The sequence below is a fragment of the Engystomops pustulosus genome, chromosome 5 (assembly GCF_040894005.1).
Source record: "Engystomops pustulosus chromosome 5, aEngPut4.maternal, whole genome shotgun sequence".
NCBI lineage: Eukaryota > Metazoa > Chordata > Amphibia > Anura > Leptodactylidae > Engystomops > Engystomops pustulosus.
Genome location: NC_092415.1, coordinates 130,950,810 through 130,968,973, shown reverse-complemented (window position 1 = coordinate 130,968,973; position 18,164 = coordinate 130,950,810). Strand labels below are relative to the sequence as shown.

General features: G+C 39.7%; 1 protein-coding gene across 5 annotated transcripts in view; it reads right to left on the bottom strand.

Annotated features, from left to right (window-relative positions):
- The window catches only part of TEX10 (testis expressed 10), a 118,974-nt gene that overhangs the window by 91,965 nt on the left and 8,845 nt on the right, over positions 1-18,164 (bottom strand). For all 5 annotated transcript variants that reach the window (XM_072153051.1, XM_072153052.1, XM_072153053.1 and 2 more), the window contains exons 2-5: positions 14,772-15,490; positions 13,050-13,296; positions 11,117-11,226; positions 10,247-10,485 (exon numbers count right to left, since the gene is read on the bottom strand). In XM_072153051.1, coding sequence (XP_072009152.1) covers positions 10,247-10,485; positions 11,117-11,226; positions 13,050-13,296; positions 14,772-15,490 — 1,315 coding nt within the window. The remainder of the gene's footprint in view (positions 1-10,246; positions 10,486-11,116; positions 11,227-13,049; positions 13,297-14,771; positions 15,491-18,164) is intronic.

Here is an 18,164-nt window from a genome sequence, read left to right as displayed (position 1 = left end):
TCCGAAACAGAACAGGCAGGGCGTCCTCTGTTTAATATTTTTGACTCTGATCACCTTAAACTCATCAGGATGACTATGGATATTGAAGACCAGAGACAACTTAAATCCGTTCAGGATATTATGTTTGAAGGTCTAAAAGAAAGACGTAAATTATCCTTTTCCCTTTATGAGACAGTGTCATCTCTGATACAGAAAGAATGGGAGAAACAATATACAAAGTCGTATATTCCTAGATTAGTCAAAAGGAAGTATCCCGTACATGGGGCTCTGCTCCTAAGGTGGATGCGTCTGTAGCAAAGGTCAGTCGCTGGTCATCTCTCCCATTTGAAGATTCAGGTTCCCTCAGAGATCTCATGGATAAAAAAAATTGCTTCCTCAAAAGATCTTGGGATTCAGCTACTTCAGCTTTTAAGCCTAATAATGCAGGCGCGTGTGTGTCCCGTTCCATGTTATTTTTGTTATATCAACTAGAAACTGATATCCGAAATAAGGTGCCGAGGGACGCCTTAGCTTTGTCTATTTCTAATGTACAAAAAGGGGACCGCTTTTCTAGCAGACGCCTCTAATGATGCCCTTAGACTCGCTGCTCGTTCATTAGCCTAGTCGAATTCAGCCAGAAGAGCCCTCTGGCTAAAGAACTGGCCAGGGGACAGTCTGTTTCTCGACCCTATGCGGAATTCCATGTGAAGGGAAGTTGTTATTTGGGAAGGTGTTGGAGGAGTTGTTAGAGAACACAGGGAGTAAGGTGAAGTCTTTTCCCACTGCAAATACCCAGTGTAGTTCCTTTCGTTCCTTTGGGAGGTAAAGTCTCATTCTGTCTGTTCTTTTCATTTAAATGTCTAAATTACCTTGCCAGCTATAAACTAACTAGATCGCGCAAATCTGCGCACTTGGATACCTACATATCAAGCGATGATTATGTACAGCATAATACGACTTTATTTAGTTAGTATGCAACAACGCTAGCATACAGGATGATTGAAGTGTATCCATTGTGACTTTAAACAACACTTCCGTCCGCCTCTACCTCATCCTAAAGCATCCCATTGGAGTGGAGGTGAGGGCGGAGTGTGGGCGTATCTGGTGTGGTTACGCCAAGGGCTTTTTTTGCCTTCTCTTTGCCGAATCCGCCCATACTTGACTCCTCCCACTCAATGACAAAACAATGTCTGAATGGAGGAGTAGTGGCACATATTGAGCTTGCTCGGAAGCGACTCCTCCCACTCTATGATGAAATACTGTGAGGGTGGAGGTGTGTCAGGGGAATCCCCGGCTATAGCTCCTTCTGTGACAGAGTGAAGTCCTCAGCCTATCAGCTTTCTGACTGCGCATGGGGGAGGGCAGCATCAACTTTAAAAGTGTGAGAGCACCAGATTGTGGCGCCCATGCCACTACATCTAGAAACCATACTAGTATAACTTGTATTATACGGGCCACTGCTCGTTTTTGATTCATTTTAACCCTTTGATGTGGAGCTTTTGCAGCCATACTTAAGACTGCATAGTCCACTACATTACTTTATTCCCCTGATGAGTGCGTCACACCACGTACGAAACGCGTAGGGATAACATATTAGGGACTAACAGGGTCTGAAAGGGACAGTACTGGGACCGTCCTTGTCAAGGCGGGAGCAATATTGCGGGGTCAGGACACAAAGCGATCATAGGGCTTAATAGATCCTGTACCTCCGGACCAGTACCGCTCAACCAGGAGACGGCGCAACTGTCCGGATTAATGTTGGTCCGTGGTTTTGAGATGATGCACCGTGTCATATGCTATACAGGAATGCACTAAGGCATGGTGAGGTATTACTGGGGACCGTGTCAGACGAGACTTATTGGAGGTCTGAACAAGCTCCCTTTCTGATGTGTTTTTGCTGACTAGATGGTTGATGTGCATACTATTGTGGTTCACTGTGAACTTATTTTATCAGTAATTATTAAAAGTTATGTTTTACTTATGGTACTGGTACATTCTGCTGGATTTCTTTCTTTGGGAGGGCAAGGCCTCAGAGAAAGGGAAAAGAAAGGAATCAGAATTCCAGACCCTTTCAAAAGAACAGAGGACTCCTGTTAAATCAATCCAGAGACCCCAAGCGTCAGAGGCCAAGTGCTTTATGACGGCAAGCTCCCCGTAGGGGGAAGACTGGCCCACTTCTTCGAAGCCTGGTCAGAGATATCAGGGAGCAAGTGGGTGGAATTTCTAACTCCTCCTCCCTCTCAGTTGATAGTCACATATCCCGCTTCAGGAGAAAACAGAGGCGATTATTACCGAGGTCCGGTCCCTGGTCCAGAAGAAGGTACTGTGTCAGGTTCCTCTTGTCGTACAGGGCCAAGGGTTTTACTCAAATCTATTTTTGGTAAAGAAACCCGGGGGTTCGTTAAGGGTTATTTTAAATCTAAAACCCCTCAACAAATTCCTGGTTGTCCCAAAATTCAAAATGGAAACCTCTAAGTTAACAGTGAACCTACTGTTCCCCAATTGCTTCATGGCTTCTATAGACCTGACTGATGCGTATTATCACATCCCCCTACATCAGGAGTTTCAGAAATACTTAAGAGTAGCCATTCAAGTAGACTCAGAAATTCATCATTTCCAATACAGAGCACTACAGTTCGGGATCGCTATTGCTCCAAGAATCTTTACAAAAATAGTGTCAGAAATGGCAGCTCACATAAGAGAAACTCAGGGATTGTTCATACCATATCTAGATGATTTCCAGTTGGTAGAGTCATCAGGTCAGGAAGTATGCAGTCAGCTGTCCAGGGTTCTTCAGATAAAGAAACTAGGGTGGTTAATAAACATAGAAAAATCATCTATGGTTCCTACAACAAGAAAGCTCTTTTTAGGAATATGGTTAGACTCCCTAAGACAGAGGTCCTTTCTTCCAGCAGACAAAGTAGAGAAAATAAGCTCTCTGGTGTTATAAGTAAAACAAAATCCTTTGATTTCCCTAAGGAAGGGTAGGTCTCTTCTGGGTCTTTTTTCAGCCGCCATCCCTGCTGTTCCTTGGGCTCAGTTCCACTCAAGAAGTCTACAGAATTTTCTTCTAGAAAAGTGGGACAGGGATCAGTCATCTTTAGATGTCAAGTTTCTTCTCCCCATAAAAATGTTAAACTCCCTAGATTGGTGGTTAAACGTAAGGAATCTAGAGGTGGGACATAGCAGAAAGGGAGCGGTCGTCAAACAAAAAGTTATAAGAAGTCTTAAAAGTCCTGATAGAAACTCTTCCTCTATTGCAGGGACATGGGGTGGCCGTGATGTTGGACAACACTACGGCCGTTGCCTATATCAACAAACAGGGCGGCACAAGAAATTCAGGCCTTATGTACATAGCCACCCAGATCCTAACCCAGGCAGAGGGAATTCACATAAGGGGTGTAGAAAATGTTACGGCAGATTTTTAAGTCGAAGGACTCTATATCAAGGAGAGTGGGAGCTAAATCAGTCATTATTTCTAAAGATCACCAAGCTATATATATGTACATAGATATCTATGTCTTCAGCCTTGGCTCCGGCTCCCCATTATGGTGTATGCGCTGGGATCGCGAGGGGAACCGAAGACGGAGCTGAAGACAGAAAACGCCCGGTGGCGTCGGAAAGGTGAGTACAGAGGTATTTTTTTTTTAGGATAGTCAGGGGGTTTCTGGCTATATACGGGGTGGGGGTGAGGGGATTCAGTGGCTATATAAAGGAGGCGGCTAACACTGGATACATACTGGGGAGGGGGCAGGCACTGGCTAAATGCAAGGGGGCTACTGGTTTTATAATAGGAAGCAGGGGCTGGCTATATGCGTGGAAGACTGAACAATGCATTTCCCACCCTCGACTTAAACTTGGAAAACCTATTAACTTAATTTACTGTTAAAAATAGGTACCTTGGCTAATACGCGGGTTTGCTTTTACTCCAGTATATATGGTTTACTTTTGAATGCATGAAGTAAAAAAAAATTGTCAATTTTAGTTCCCTTTTAGTATTTTTGGGGGGGTCGTACACTAAAAATACTCTATTAACTTTATTCTATAGATCATTACGATTACGGTGATACCATATATTATATTCCACAATTCCACAATTTTACTGGGAGAAAAAACTAATATAAAGAAAATCTCATTTGTTCTCGAATCGCCATCTTTTCAGAGATCTAATATTTTTGGGTTTAGGTTTTATTTTTTGTACGTGTCGAGTACCTTTTCAGTGGTACCATTTTGGCGCACATGACTATCACGTTTTAGAACATTTTTATGAAGCGATGTTTTTATGGCATTCACTGTGAGGGTCCAATAACGTTTAAGTTACTGTACAGATTGTTACAGACGCTGCGATGCAAAATTTGTGTTTTTTGTTTCTGTGATTGTTAAATGTGTATAGGGAATGTTTGTGTTTAGGGAACTTTTACTTAAACTTTTTGTAATAAAAATTCAATTAAGGGTTTTAAACTGCTCAGTGTGTTACAGCCGGGTCTTGCTACAAGGCAGGATCCAGTCTTGGAAGAAGACAACCCCGTGGTTGCTATTAGAGCAGCGGTCCCCCTGGTAAGCCAGCGTGTAAGGGGTTAACACCCACAAACAGAGGAATCTCTGATCGCGGGTTTAAGGGCGGGTATCGGCTTTAATATACAACCGACACCCCCAGCTTTATGGTGCCTGCTCCGTTCAGGAGTCTGTGCCAGAAGCTTGACTAAGTAGTATTGCAAAATGCACCTCCCGCAATGCAGTACTATTACCTCAAATGTCGGGAAAGGGTTAAAAGGACATCTACCATCAGTTTCAGTGAGGCTCAGGCTTTCTAACCGTCATTCTAAGCAAAAAAAAACACACACATAATTCTGCTCCAGGTGTCCCTGGGAATCATTCCTCAAAATATTTTGCCTCTTGGTCCTCATTTAGTACCTTTTATGGCCCACTGCAACCATGGTTTCCAGCTCTCAAAAAACCTACAGTCAGCAAGATGGAGGGGCGGGACCTGCCACCTCATCACAAGCGCCTGCTGCTGACCAATGAGACCAGAGCCATCTATCCATCTCTCATATCTATCCATCTATATAGCTACAGTATCTAAATACCTACCTATGTGTCTACTATCGAAGTAAAACTTCAGCACAGCACACAGCCACAGCTTAGAGTCTCTTCTCTCCTTCCATTTCCTGTGGAGTGTGAGGTGATGGGGGGAGAGGGGGCTGCAGTTTCTCTCTGTGTGGATCATTTGTTTATACAGTATACAAGTGTAAGGAAAGCCGAGGGAAAGATAAGTGTAGGTGTTTGGTTATTACATTAGTCAGTGTTACTGTCAGCACACGACTGCTGCAGACATGAGGTAATCAGCTGTGTGCAGGGAGGGGGGATGGGGGCGAGTCTCCTGCTCCGTAGTCTCAGGTTCTTTCTGAAGAAGGAACGTCTATAGTAACAGACATGTGTGAGATTGCTGACATCTAGGGGAAGTCTGCAGAATACAAGTGGAATGAGCAAGATTCGGATAACTAATCCAATTGCAAAAGGACTTAAAATTACCTGCCGTAAAACATCTCAAAAGTTTTTTGAAATGAAGGTTACACTTTAAGGGTGCAGCCAGTTTATAGCTTAAAGGGGTATTCTCGTCTGGGCATTCACATTCAGTTTGATAAATCTGCCATATATAAATATTTCTTCAATTAGATGTTATTAAAAAATATGTTCCTGTGTGAAGATAATTTCTCATAAATGTAGTCATTTTGTCCCTTAGAAACGATATAGCTTCCTCGGATACGGCCACGTCTGCTGGAGGGATTGCACAAAGAAACAAAAGGTTTTTGTATATGAAATATCCGGGATTTACTACATGTCGCACAGCCACCCTGTGGTAATGATTGCTGAATCCTGGAGGTCAGACAGAACTCAATAGCTCATGTCTGGCCACCGCTGCCAGAGTGTGACGTGGTCGTAACCGAGGAAGCCATCTCGTTTCTAAGGGACAGAATGACTACATTTATGAGAAATTATCTTCACACAGGAACATTTTTTTTAATAACATTCAATTGAAGAAATGTTTATAAATGGAAGATTAGTGAAACTGAATGTGAATGCCCAGGCGAGAATACCCCTTTAAGGCTCAGTCCCATTTTTTGGAATCTGACATGCGTCGCTTTATATGGTTATAACTTATGAACACTGTCACTTATCAAAACTATTCTTAGATTTGTTTTTTTCCCCACATCGTGTACTTCATTTAGGTGGTAAATTTTGGCTGATGAGTTTGGCGTTTATTTACAAAAAAAAGAAAAATGAATTTTTTTAAAAAAAATGCCATTTTCGAAATTCAAAATCATTGCATTTTCAGGCAGTTAGATTTACCACCTAAATAAATTTCTGAATAACATTTCCCATATGTCTATTTTACATTTTCATAATTTTTTAAATGTCTGGATAATTTATTTTGATGTCACACGGTTTACAAGTCAAATATCCATTTTCCGGATCTTCAGAATTGACTAGAGCGCCTCTCGGCATTGCTGGATTTTTATTTATGTGCGCCGCGCAATGCAATTGTACCTCCTGCTCCCGACCAAGGAGCTAACCGGTGATGTCAGAGCTGGTGTGAGTTGTGCTTGGTGACCTCCGTCAGCTTCATAGACATTAATGGAGCAGGATGGTCATCGAGAGCTGTCGAACTGTCAAACCCCTCGTTTTCACCATCTGTGGGGGTCTCAGCACTGAGACCCCCACTGATCAGCAAGTTAGGACCTATCCCATCCTAACTTCAGTTCGTGGGAAAACTCCTTTAATGTGCTGTATTGATATGCTCCATTAGAGGCGGTGCCCCTTTTCCATTAATAATGGAATTGTTATGCTCCCTAAAACAAGTAAATAGTGTAGTTATAGTTTTGCCTATATAGAAGCGTCCACAAGGGAAAAAATTATGTATACAGGCAGTCCCCGGGTTACATACAAGATAGGGTCTGCAGGTTTGTTCTTAAGTTGAGTTTGTATGTAAGTCGGAACTGTATATTTTATCATTGTAATCCCAGCCAGAACTTTTTTGGTCTCTGTGACAATTGGATTTTAAAAATGTTGGGTTGTCATAAGAATCAATATTAACACCAAATCTTCATTACAGACACCTGTGATAACTGTTTCAGCTGTCTATTGTAGCCTAGGACTAAAGTACAAGAAATTACCAATATCCAGAGGTCCGTTTGTAACTATGGGTCGTATGTAAGTCGAGTATTCTTAAGTAGGGGACCGCCTGTACTACAAAATATTTACATTTCACTCTATGTCGTACCCCTACTACTTGTAGTACTTTCCCTTAAATCCCTTAAGATTGTAGCTTAGATATTTATGATTACCTACAGGAATTGATTTTCTTAGCCAATTGTCAGTATTACTCTCAGGCTATCTAAAAATGATTTTAACCCCTTAAGGATGCAGGGTTTTTCGGCTCATTTCTCGCTCTCCACCTTCAAAAATCCATAACTTTTTCATTTTTACGTGTACAGACCTGTATGAGGGCTTATTTTTTGCGTAACAAATTTTACTTTCCCGTAATGTTATTTATTTTAACATGCCATGTACTGCGAAGCGGAAAAAAAAATTCCAAATGTGGAAAAATTTAAAAAAAAAAGTCACGTTCTTGTGGGCTCAGTTTTTACGACTTTCACTCTTCGCTCCAAATAACACGCCTACTTTATTCTTTGGTTCGGTGCGATCGCGGTGATACCAAATTTATACAGGTTTAATTGTGTTTTAATACATTTTCAAAAATTAAAAGAATGTGTACAAAAAAGAAAAAAATTTGCCATCTTCTGACGCTAATAAGGGGTCATTTTTTTGCGAAATGAGGCGACGTTTTCATTGCTACCATTTTGAGGTCTGTGCGACATTTTGATAATTTTTTATTTCATTTTTTGTGTTATGTAAAAAGGTGTAAAAGTCGCATTTTGGACATTTGGGCGCCATTTCCCGCCTCGGAGGTCACCGCCGCCCGTAACCGTTTTTATATTTTGATAGATCGGGCATTTTGGGACGCGGCGATACCTAATATGTTTGTGATTTTTACTGTTTATTATGTTTTATATCCGTTCTAGGGAAAGGGGGGTGATTTGAACTTTTAATATTTTATTATTTTATTTATTTTTTTCACTATTTTTTAGACCATCTAGGGTACATTAACCCTACATGGTCAGATCGCTCCTACCATATACTGCAATACTACAGTATTGCAATATATGGCATTTTTGCACACTATACATTACAATGAGCCACAGGCTCATTGTAATGGATATGCAGAAGCCATGTATCCTCGGGTCAAACGAGGACCCGAGGCTACCATGGCAACCGATCGACGCCCCCCGATGACGTTCAGGGGGCGTGGCGATCGTAAAAAAGATGGCGGCGCCCGTGCGCCGCCGTTTTTTAAATGCAACGGAGGGGTTAATAGCCCCGACCGTGGTTAATGGCGGTGGGGGTTTTCTGCAATATGCAAAAACCCCCACCTTTGTATGAAGAGGACTCAGCCCGTGAGCCCTCTTCATACATCCCTTATCCCTTAAATCAGGTGTGGAAGCCGGGCAACATAGGCAAGATGAAGCATTAGAGATTGCGTTCAACGACTTGTCCCTATATATGATCTCCTTGCTGTGTACCGTCTCCCTGTGATAGATTTTAAGCATACCAATGGCAAGGGCCAAGTTCATTCTGTTTTTTACCGTTTTTCCAATTGAGAAGAGTTCAACATATGGCTGTTTATCATTAGTAAGAACACCACCATGGAGGACATTGAGTGCCACTCTCATACGTGAATGGATTTATTTCTTACATTAAGACTGTGCATAGTGTCCCTTCATTACATTGGACTTCTAAAAAGAAAACGGCAGGCTCTCTCCACAAATCCTACAGTCACGATTCTTTGCTTTTCAATTAACCTTTCTACCAGGGGTCTCGTCTCTCTAAAATACAATCCCATTTTTAGAGGGATTGTAGCAGGGTCCATGATGGAGATGGAGAGACAGCAAGAGATGGAGAGGCAGCAAATCAGGTGGTGCACCCAGTAACACAAATCGTGACAGCAGCAATCCGTTCCTATGGCATTCTGTGGTTAGCTGTGGGTGTAATACACACAGGACTGCTGTGCCTAGCATATGTTGTGGGACAGAGATACGATAGCCACATAGCAGACTTTTCCTGTTATGCTCTCATCCCCAACCAGCGATATCTGGCACATCCCCCGAGGCATCTCAGGACCCTGAAAAGCACCTGCTTACCCAGTAGGGCCCAAAAGCCTATTCTTTTTCACAAGGACAGCACCTCACTTTGTGCACAAGCAAGGTTTCCTGTCCCAACAGGAGACCCAGAAGGACCTAACAGAGGATGTGGAATTTAAAGGTCTCGGTATCCTGTCCTGGAGGTGGGTGCTGTTGTGGTGATGGAGGAATCCCCCTTTAATTCTACCATTATCTATAGCCTGCTGTCAACGTGGATTTTCTACACAAAATAGGATAGGAGCCAAACATCTAGAAAGAACTTTCAAGGACCTTCTGTTGCCTTAAATTATATTGTTGAATTCAACTTTGATTTTCAGGCAGCAGATACACTCTGGAAGCAAAAAAAAAAAAAAAAAAAAAAAAAAAAAAGGTCACGTCTGTAATTTTAGCCTTTATTTTCAAAGGCTCTACTGCTCTGTGGTGATAGATTTTGAGAATCAGTAAAGGTAGGAATTCCATCTCAATTCTTAAGGTCCAGATAAAGTTTTCTATATTTTCGAATTCAAAATTATCAATCAAACTCTGCCCCTAACATGAAGTACAACATGTGACGTCCAAAAAGGACTTCGGTAAGTTAGTTAGAAAGTTCTACCTATATAAAGCGACACATCATATAAGGGAAAAAAAAAAAAAAAAAAGGTTAAAAAAATAGCTGCATCCTTAACCGATTAATTCCATGCTGCACTATAATAGTATGATGCTCCTTGTTAAGGTGTTTAACCTTATCCATAGTCAAGTAACTAAGGGTGCGGGGCTGGGCCCTATTGCATATGTGGTTCCATTTGAACGCACACCAAGATGACTTTCTCAATAATGGCTGCTTTTACAAGTGTGTAGACTTAAAAGCATTGATGCAAGCACATCGAAACAGTCCTGTAAAGTTTGGAATAGATATGCTGCATCATTGTCTTTAGGTTTTCATTATTCCAAACTAGAAAAAGTATTGAAATATTTGCAGGTTTCTCAACGAAATTTAACATATTAATTAGAAAGTATATATTGCTTACCTCTGTTTTTCTGAAGATATAACAGTCTGCTGGTAACTTCCAGCAGTCTTTGTAACTGCTTGCTGTTAAGCTTCCATCCGTTCACCAACTTTTCTGTCACAAAAAGCCTTATACTTGTCAGCCATTCTAAATCCTCATGAAGTGTTGAGGAAGTTGTTAAGGACACCATTATATCACATAAAGTCAAGTTTAGTAAAAGATGATCCAGACCGTTATACGCAAGAAATCCATCTTTGATACTAAACAAAAAAGATAAAGTGATGAAAAAGATACACAAATAATTATTCTCAACTCATTCTGTAAAGGAGTTACAGGTCTGAATAAAGACAATATTTAAAAACAGCATTGTTGCAGCCCATGTGCCAATGACATAGACTGTGCAAGATGCACATAAGACCTACTCCAGAATTTGCAGCCCAGGCAGTCGGCTCACAGTCAACGACAACTACAACCATGTCTATGAGCCCATATATAGAAAAGGGAATGAGTTGAATAGCTGTTGAAAGTACAGCTAGAACACATTCAAAATGCATAGCTGTGTGCATGGAGCCTTAGTGTGCACAGAATTTTATCAAAAAAGCAGTCTCTGCATAACATATTAGGTTATTTCTTAAATTGAGTTTGTATGCAAGTCGGAATGAGTTTATTTCCTAACTTTAGCTCCAGACAGAAATTTTGTGCCGTCATGGGAACAAAGATTATCACCTTACAGCTGATCATTGCAGAGAGACGATGTCACAGTGGGCAGATAAGTCAGTCTGTAACTAGGGGTTGTCTGTAAGTTGGGTGTCCTTAAGTTGGGGACAGTCGGTATTTATGTAGCAGTTTTAAATTCTTAAATGGACAAGTGCTTTTACATAAATGAATTACCCTTTCTTATTTTTTTTCTTCTGCTGTAAAGATTCATGTACAGTGTATGGGAAATGCTTCATAAAATGATGCTTAAAATCCTTAAGATAACTCTTCCTAAGCCAGCCATCCTGTGAGGGTGAAAAAACATCAATTATAATTAATCCAGAAACTTTATGTATATTGTATAATTCTCCATAACCATAAATTTTGTCGGTTATACGTTCATTTAGCCCTAAAATTGACACATTTCCAAAAGATAACCCATCTTATAATTTGTTAAGCAATTTCTCCCGAGTATAGAACCCCCCCCCCCCACACACACACACACACACATATAGTCGTTACTTGTTTAATGGGCGCACAGCGAGGCGAGTGCCCTGCAGCTGCCTGGATTTTAGGTTTTTTTCATTGGCTCCTTTAGTAGGCTATAAAATGTTTAGCTTTTTTGTTATTGGGGCCATTTTTTTTGCGGGAAGAGTGTTGTCCAGTGTTACCATTTTGGGGTTGATATCACCTATTTTTTTTTAGGTCAGGAGTAGAAAAGCATCAATTCTCTGCTGCATTACTTTTTTTTGTGTTCATCGTATAGCCTAATAATTATGTTATCTTTATTCTAAGGGTCGATACCATACATACATTTTTTTTCTTATGTTTTACCAAATTTGCCAAATAAAACCCTAATGTGGGGAAAACATTTTCATTGATTTATTAATGTATTTTTTATTGATTAACTTTATTAAAAAAAACCATGGAACATGAACAAGCAATCGCCAGCACATGCATAGGCTGACACTGTGCATTTAAAGTGACGTCATAGATGTCATCTTAATGCTATTGCCTACAAGAAGCCCTGGGGTTCTGATCAGACACCAGGGCTGCCATAGCAACGATTGGTGCCCTCTGAAGACGACGCAGGGGGGAGACAGTTTTGATTGAGCTGGCACACACTGCACACTTGAGGTCTACCTATGTCGTCACTTACAGGCCTCATCTGTTTAAGAGGGAGAACTTGCACAATTGGTGGCTGACTCAATACTTTTTCCCCCACCGTATATATACACATACTTGCACACACCGAAATACTCAGTAAAACCTCTCCAGAAGACGACCTCTACGAGAGGACCCCTCCTTTAAAGACTATTTTTTTGCCATTATACTTTATGGAAGCTGCAGATCACCCAATTCCAGTGCAAGGAACTTTCACTGTATACATTGCTGTGCTGTGTGTGCAGGATGTGATGGGGAGCCTGATCATTGTCTTTATGTGCATTCAAGTGTTTAGTGTGCATTCAAACTTGCATACATACAAAATTCTGCTGCATAAAAACTTTCAAAACACAAACTGCTCTGCTACAAACCCTTGTGCCTCTTTTTAAATGGATGACCTGAAGCAAGAAAGCACTCAAGTCCTGTCGACTAGATCCACCCACATTTATCTCCGGAGTACAGATAGAGATTAAACAGAGATAACACAAAGTGAGGCAGAGCAGCCAGGGGGGAACAAGGCAAAACCCCTGCTAGCAGTTAAACAACTGCATATAGCTAATGAGAGAAAATTAGAGAATTGCTTATTTTAGCTCAGAGCAGAGGTAGGACTATCTACCCCTAACCACTAGAGTCTTCTTTTTACACAAAAAAAAAACATGCACTAATATTTTAGTACAGATTACAATTTATGATGACCCTGATTTGCACAGTTGGAGGACAGCTTGATCTCCCACATTGTTTTGCACAATGTTCCTAATTTGAAACATGCAAAAGAGTGAAGAGCATTTTAAAATGACTGTAAAGACCAACCAATCTAACCCATAAGTCTAACTCAAATACATTACTGATGGGTGACAGCAACAATCACCATTATTGGTGTACCCTGGTATTGACCATCCAAAAGCAGCAATCCCTTTACCATATTCAACCATTCATAAATGTTCTGTGAATAAGATAAAGTTACCATTTTTGGTGATTCATCCTGATGTTCACTTAGCTTCCAAAGAAGGGAAATAATGCTCAACACCTCCTGCAGAAGATGATGTGTGCTGGGCTCTAGAAATTTTTCAGTGATGCCTGCCATTGTTTTTTCAGGTGACTCCTCAACCCAACATTCAATCAGGATTGGAACAACTGCCTGAATAAATTCTTTCAGATTGTACGAAGAGGAGAAACATTCATCTGTGGTGGTAGATATGCCAGCTATTAACCTATAGAAATAAAAGATAAGAAAAGAATATAGTAAACTAATGAAATGTGGGTGGAAAATTACAAGCACAAAACAGATTAACACAGAAATTGCCCCAGGCTTGACTTGCTATAAAACACATTGCCCGCTAGATTGCCTTATTCCAAAGTGGGGACATTTTTCGTTAACTTATCAGAGTAGGTCATAACAAATTAAAAAGAAAAAGTTGCACTATGTTAATATCAGCTGAGATGGGTAGGCTTGAGAGTTAGAGTGACATGGGCGGGGAATTGAGAGATATATTTTGACTTTATAGCTTAAGGCTCAGCCTCATTTTTTGTATTCTGATTTGCATCGCTTTATATGGTTAAAACTTTTGTTATAAATTCAATGAAAAAGCGATGCAACAAAATGACCAAAAAACTGAAAATGCTTTATTAAATATTGTACAACACACAAAATATAAAACCACTTAAAATATGTAAGTGTGTTACAACAAATACTGAGCATCTGGTAGTACAAAGCAGAGCTACAGTAATTCTCCCAACACTCTACCCATGAAACAATGATCCAGTCACAGAGCACAAGAAGCCAACCACCTCAAAAAAATTTTGTACAAAAGACCCCCAGACAATGCACAATGATACAGATGTACCTATATTTGAAGATAAAAAACATATACACCTACAAGCAAAACACTTAAAACCTTTATTACGTACTTAATTTAGATAAAATAGGATGATGCATAAACAAAATCAACAGGAGGGGGTCGCGAACGGTCAATGAGAAAATCACATAGGAACATTAAAAACCATGTAGGACAGAAATGAGAGGCAGGGTGTCCAATGGTATAAGGTCACATGACACAGTACTTGAATTTTCACATATCGAATGGTGAACTGTTTGTGAAATACTTGCAATAAAGTGTACCAAGTGCTAACAGTATCAACCAAGGGCAACATTACATCCCTGATAACATATAAAGTGTTCAGTGCATGTGCCAATGATGAAATGTTGCCATACCCATAGTCATGGTGTGCCTCCCAACTGCCATGAGTAAATTCCCCAACGCGCGTTTTGGCGCTAGCCTTCGTCTGGGCCCAGAGGTAGCCAGCCCGGACCCGGCCCTAAATAATTAAACTCGGATAACCCCCTTAACAATAAATGGCAGAAATGTTATAAAACTTGTTGGAAGATGTGATGATTAAGGTCTGTGGGGACATGTGAAACTCATAAAAAGGGTCTCTGATGACAGGTTAGTAAAATGTGCTTCAGAATTGTTATTGTTATGAAAGATATATGCATGTCTTTCTAAGGGTAAAGGACTGGCCAAGCTTAAGAGACCCTAACAGTGCTGATTAAGGGAGTGCACATTATGAATATCTGAGCTCCTAGTCTAAAACTTTGAGTTACTAATGAAAAAAAATACATTTTCACCACACTTAATCTGAAAAAAACAAAAAAAAAGAAATTAGAAAAGCAGCCAACATTTATTACCTTAAACAAAATGTTGAGTTCAAAGTTGAATTCACTTTTCTGGAATCATACAGATTGATAGACTGATTACCACTTGTATATTCTGCCCAAGAGATCTCAACACTTTTGATGTTAGAAACTAGAAGCTTTTCTGTGCCATCATGAAGTCCTTCTTTATCAGGGAACTTTTTCGCTGATCTCTTTAATAACGCTTGCAAGAATTTTTTTAATCTGCTTAGTACATTTAATCTCCACTTCTGTGAAGTTAGCTTCCGATTAGGATTTACTGACAGTGTCCACATAGATGGCTTTTCAATCTTTTTTATCTCTTTAGTGCTCTTCTGATGAGAAATGAGTTCTAGGAAATTGTTCACCAGCATACTACTACGATCAATCAGTAGATCTGGGTAAGCATCCAAAAGAACGTCCAGGATTTTTAATGAGTCTTCCTGAATAGCACCCATTATATGAGTCATAGCAGTGGAAAGATGGGCGCTAATAAGTGGAAAGAAAGGAGCAATTTTTTCTTGAGACACCATTGGTGCTAGTTGCTGTAACACAGAAACAGCAGCGGATCTAACCATTGGATCTTTATCTGTGAAAACTGCAGCCACCTCACTCATGATAACAGAAATATGTGTATCAATCACTGAAGGATGAGTTGATAGAATGTCTCGAAGACCAACAAGAGCATCATGTTTAACACCAGCATTGTAGTGATGCATCTGAGACAGGATATCCTGAAAATAAAAAAAAAATTAAGAGGGTTGTACAGAAGTAATAATTTATGGCATTTCACATAGACCATTAACTGGATTATAGAGGGGTTGGATCAAAGACTTGTTTGGCTGGTTACAGTGTGTGTAGAGCCAAAAGACAAAAGCACGATGCTTTATCGCAGCTTCTTTCCCATTCACTAGAATATGATACATTCCATCCAAAGCTTCATTTACACCTTAAGATATTGTTAAAAAGTCACTTGTTATCGAATCATTAGTGTTGGAATTATATTATGTGCCAAGAAATTATGTAAGCCCTGCATTTATCTGATTAAAACAGAGAAGCTGGGCTTCAGTAGTGTTTTACACAGTTCTACATATGGATTAGACTAACGAAGAAAAAAAAAAAAAAAAAAAAAAAGACTTCCAGTCCTGGAACCTAAACTAACGAGTTAAAAAAATGATGTTTTTTAAATTTTTGTAAATTTACAGCAGAGGCTAGTGGTGAGTGTACAAGCCTTAGTTTTGCATGCCCAGCCAGGCTGGTACACGCCCCAGTAGCCTCTGGTAGTAATATGTAAATAAACTGCAAAAAGTTTTAAACAAGTTAGGTTAGGTTCCAGGATTATTCAGTTACAGATTAAGGCAGATGAAGGCAGGAGACCTGATCTGAAAGGATAGCAAATATGCTAAACCCACCCGTTCTACTCCCAGTTATTCCCAAAGTGGTGTGCGGGGCAGAAATGCCAGGAAACTAGCAGGGCTGGGTCTTTATAGAGGCCATAAAAATGCCAGAATGACCGCAAAACACTTTAAATCCCCCCAGTGACTTCTATTTGGTAAGCCTTATAGATGCTGCAAATATCAAGGCACAATCTGATGATCTGTGTAGAACATCAGATGTGTGTCGGTTGTCCAGTTGCTTTATTTGTATATACATAAATAAGACACAGCATTATAGTCTGTGTTCATAGTGTTTGAGATTTTTTTGCATGGATGATAATTATAATAATTCCTTTGTGAGCTTTTACATAAATCATCTAATCAACATGGGGGGGGAGGAAACATGCACAAACACGGAGAGAACATATAAACTCTTTGCAGATTTAATGGAACTTGAAGCGAGGACCCCAGTGGTACAAGGCTGTAGTTCTAACCACTGAGCCACTGTGCTGCCCTATGGATGCTGTACCAGCAGTTATATATTAACCCCTTAAGGGCTAAGCTCATTTTCACCCTTTGGACACAGCCCGATTTTTCAAATGTGCCTGTGCCACTATATGCAGTTATAAATTTGGAACACTATCTTACCAAGTTCATTTTCGGATTTTTTTAATGACATGTTGTACTTCATATTAATGCTATATTTTAGTAGAAATATATCAAACTTAAAAATTAGTGAAAATTTTGAAAATGTTCCTATTTCTAAATGTGACGCTTATCATATAGTTAGTCTAACCGCCCAAATTGGTTGCTAACCAACATTAACCATATGTCGGCTTTATGCCAACATAATTTTTTTTATATGTTAGAACAGTGATTTTCCAAATTTTCAAGTAAATTTCAGATTCAATTTCAAGACAAATCAGCTTCATTATTAAAAAGTTCCAATTATTATAAACTCCCCACAAACCGCCCCATTTTTAAAACTGCACCCATCAAATTACTCAAAACAGCCGTTTGTAAGCTTTTTAACCCTTTAAGGTCCTCAAAACAACGAAAACAGGAGGTTCTATTTGGAATATTTAAAATTTTGAAAAAAATTATTATTCAGTCCTAAAATGTACACGTTCATGCAATATAAAATGAGAAAACACATCAGATTTTGTTGTGTAGTTACTTACGAGAATGGCAATACCCCACATGTCAATGTAAACTACATTAGGTGCGGAAGAAGGCATTGAGCTTTTAACCCCTTAAGGACGCAGGGTTTTTCGGCCGATTTCTCGCTCTCCAACTTCAAAAATCCATAACTTTTTCATTTTTCCGTGTAGAGACCTGTGTGAGGGCTTATTTTGTGCGTAACAAATTTTACTTTCCCGTGATGTTATTTATTTTAACATGCCGTGTACTGCGTAGCTGAAAAAAAATTCCAAATGTGGAAAAATTGAAAAAAAACGTCACGTGCGTCACGTTCTTGTGGGCTCAGTTTTTACGACTTTCACTCTTCGCTCCAAATAACACGCCTACTTTATTCTCTGGTTCGGTGCGATCGCGGTGATACCAAATTTATATAGGTTTTATTGTGTTTTAATACATTTTCAAAAATTAAACGAATGTGTACAAAAAAGAAAAAAATTTTTTTGCCATCTTCTGACGCTAATAACTTTTTCATACTTTGGCGCACAGAGATGTGTGAGGTGTCATTTTTTGCGAAATGAGGCGACGTTTTCATTGCTACCATTTTGAGGTCTGTGCGATATTTTGATCATTTTTTATTTCATTTTTTATGTTATGTAAAAAGGTGTAAAAGTCGCATTTCGGACATTTGGGCGCCATTTCCCGTCTCGGAGGTCACCGCCGGCCGTAACCGTTTTTATATTTTGATAGATCGGGCATTTTGGGACGCGGCGATACCTAATATGTTTGTGATTTTTACTGTTTATTATGTTTTATATCCGTTCTAGGGAAAGGGGGGTGATTTGAACTTTTAATATTTTATTAATTTTTTTTATTTTTTAAACTTTTTTTTTTC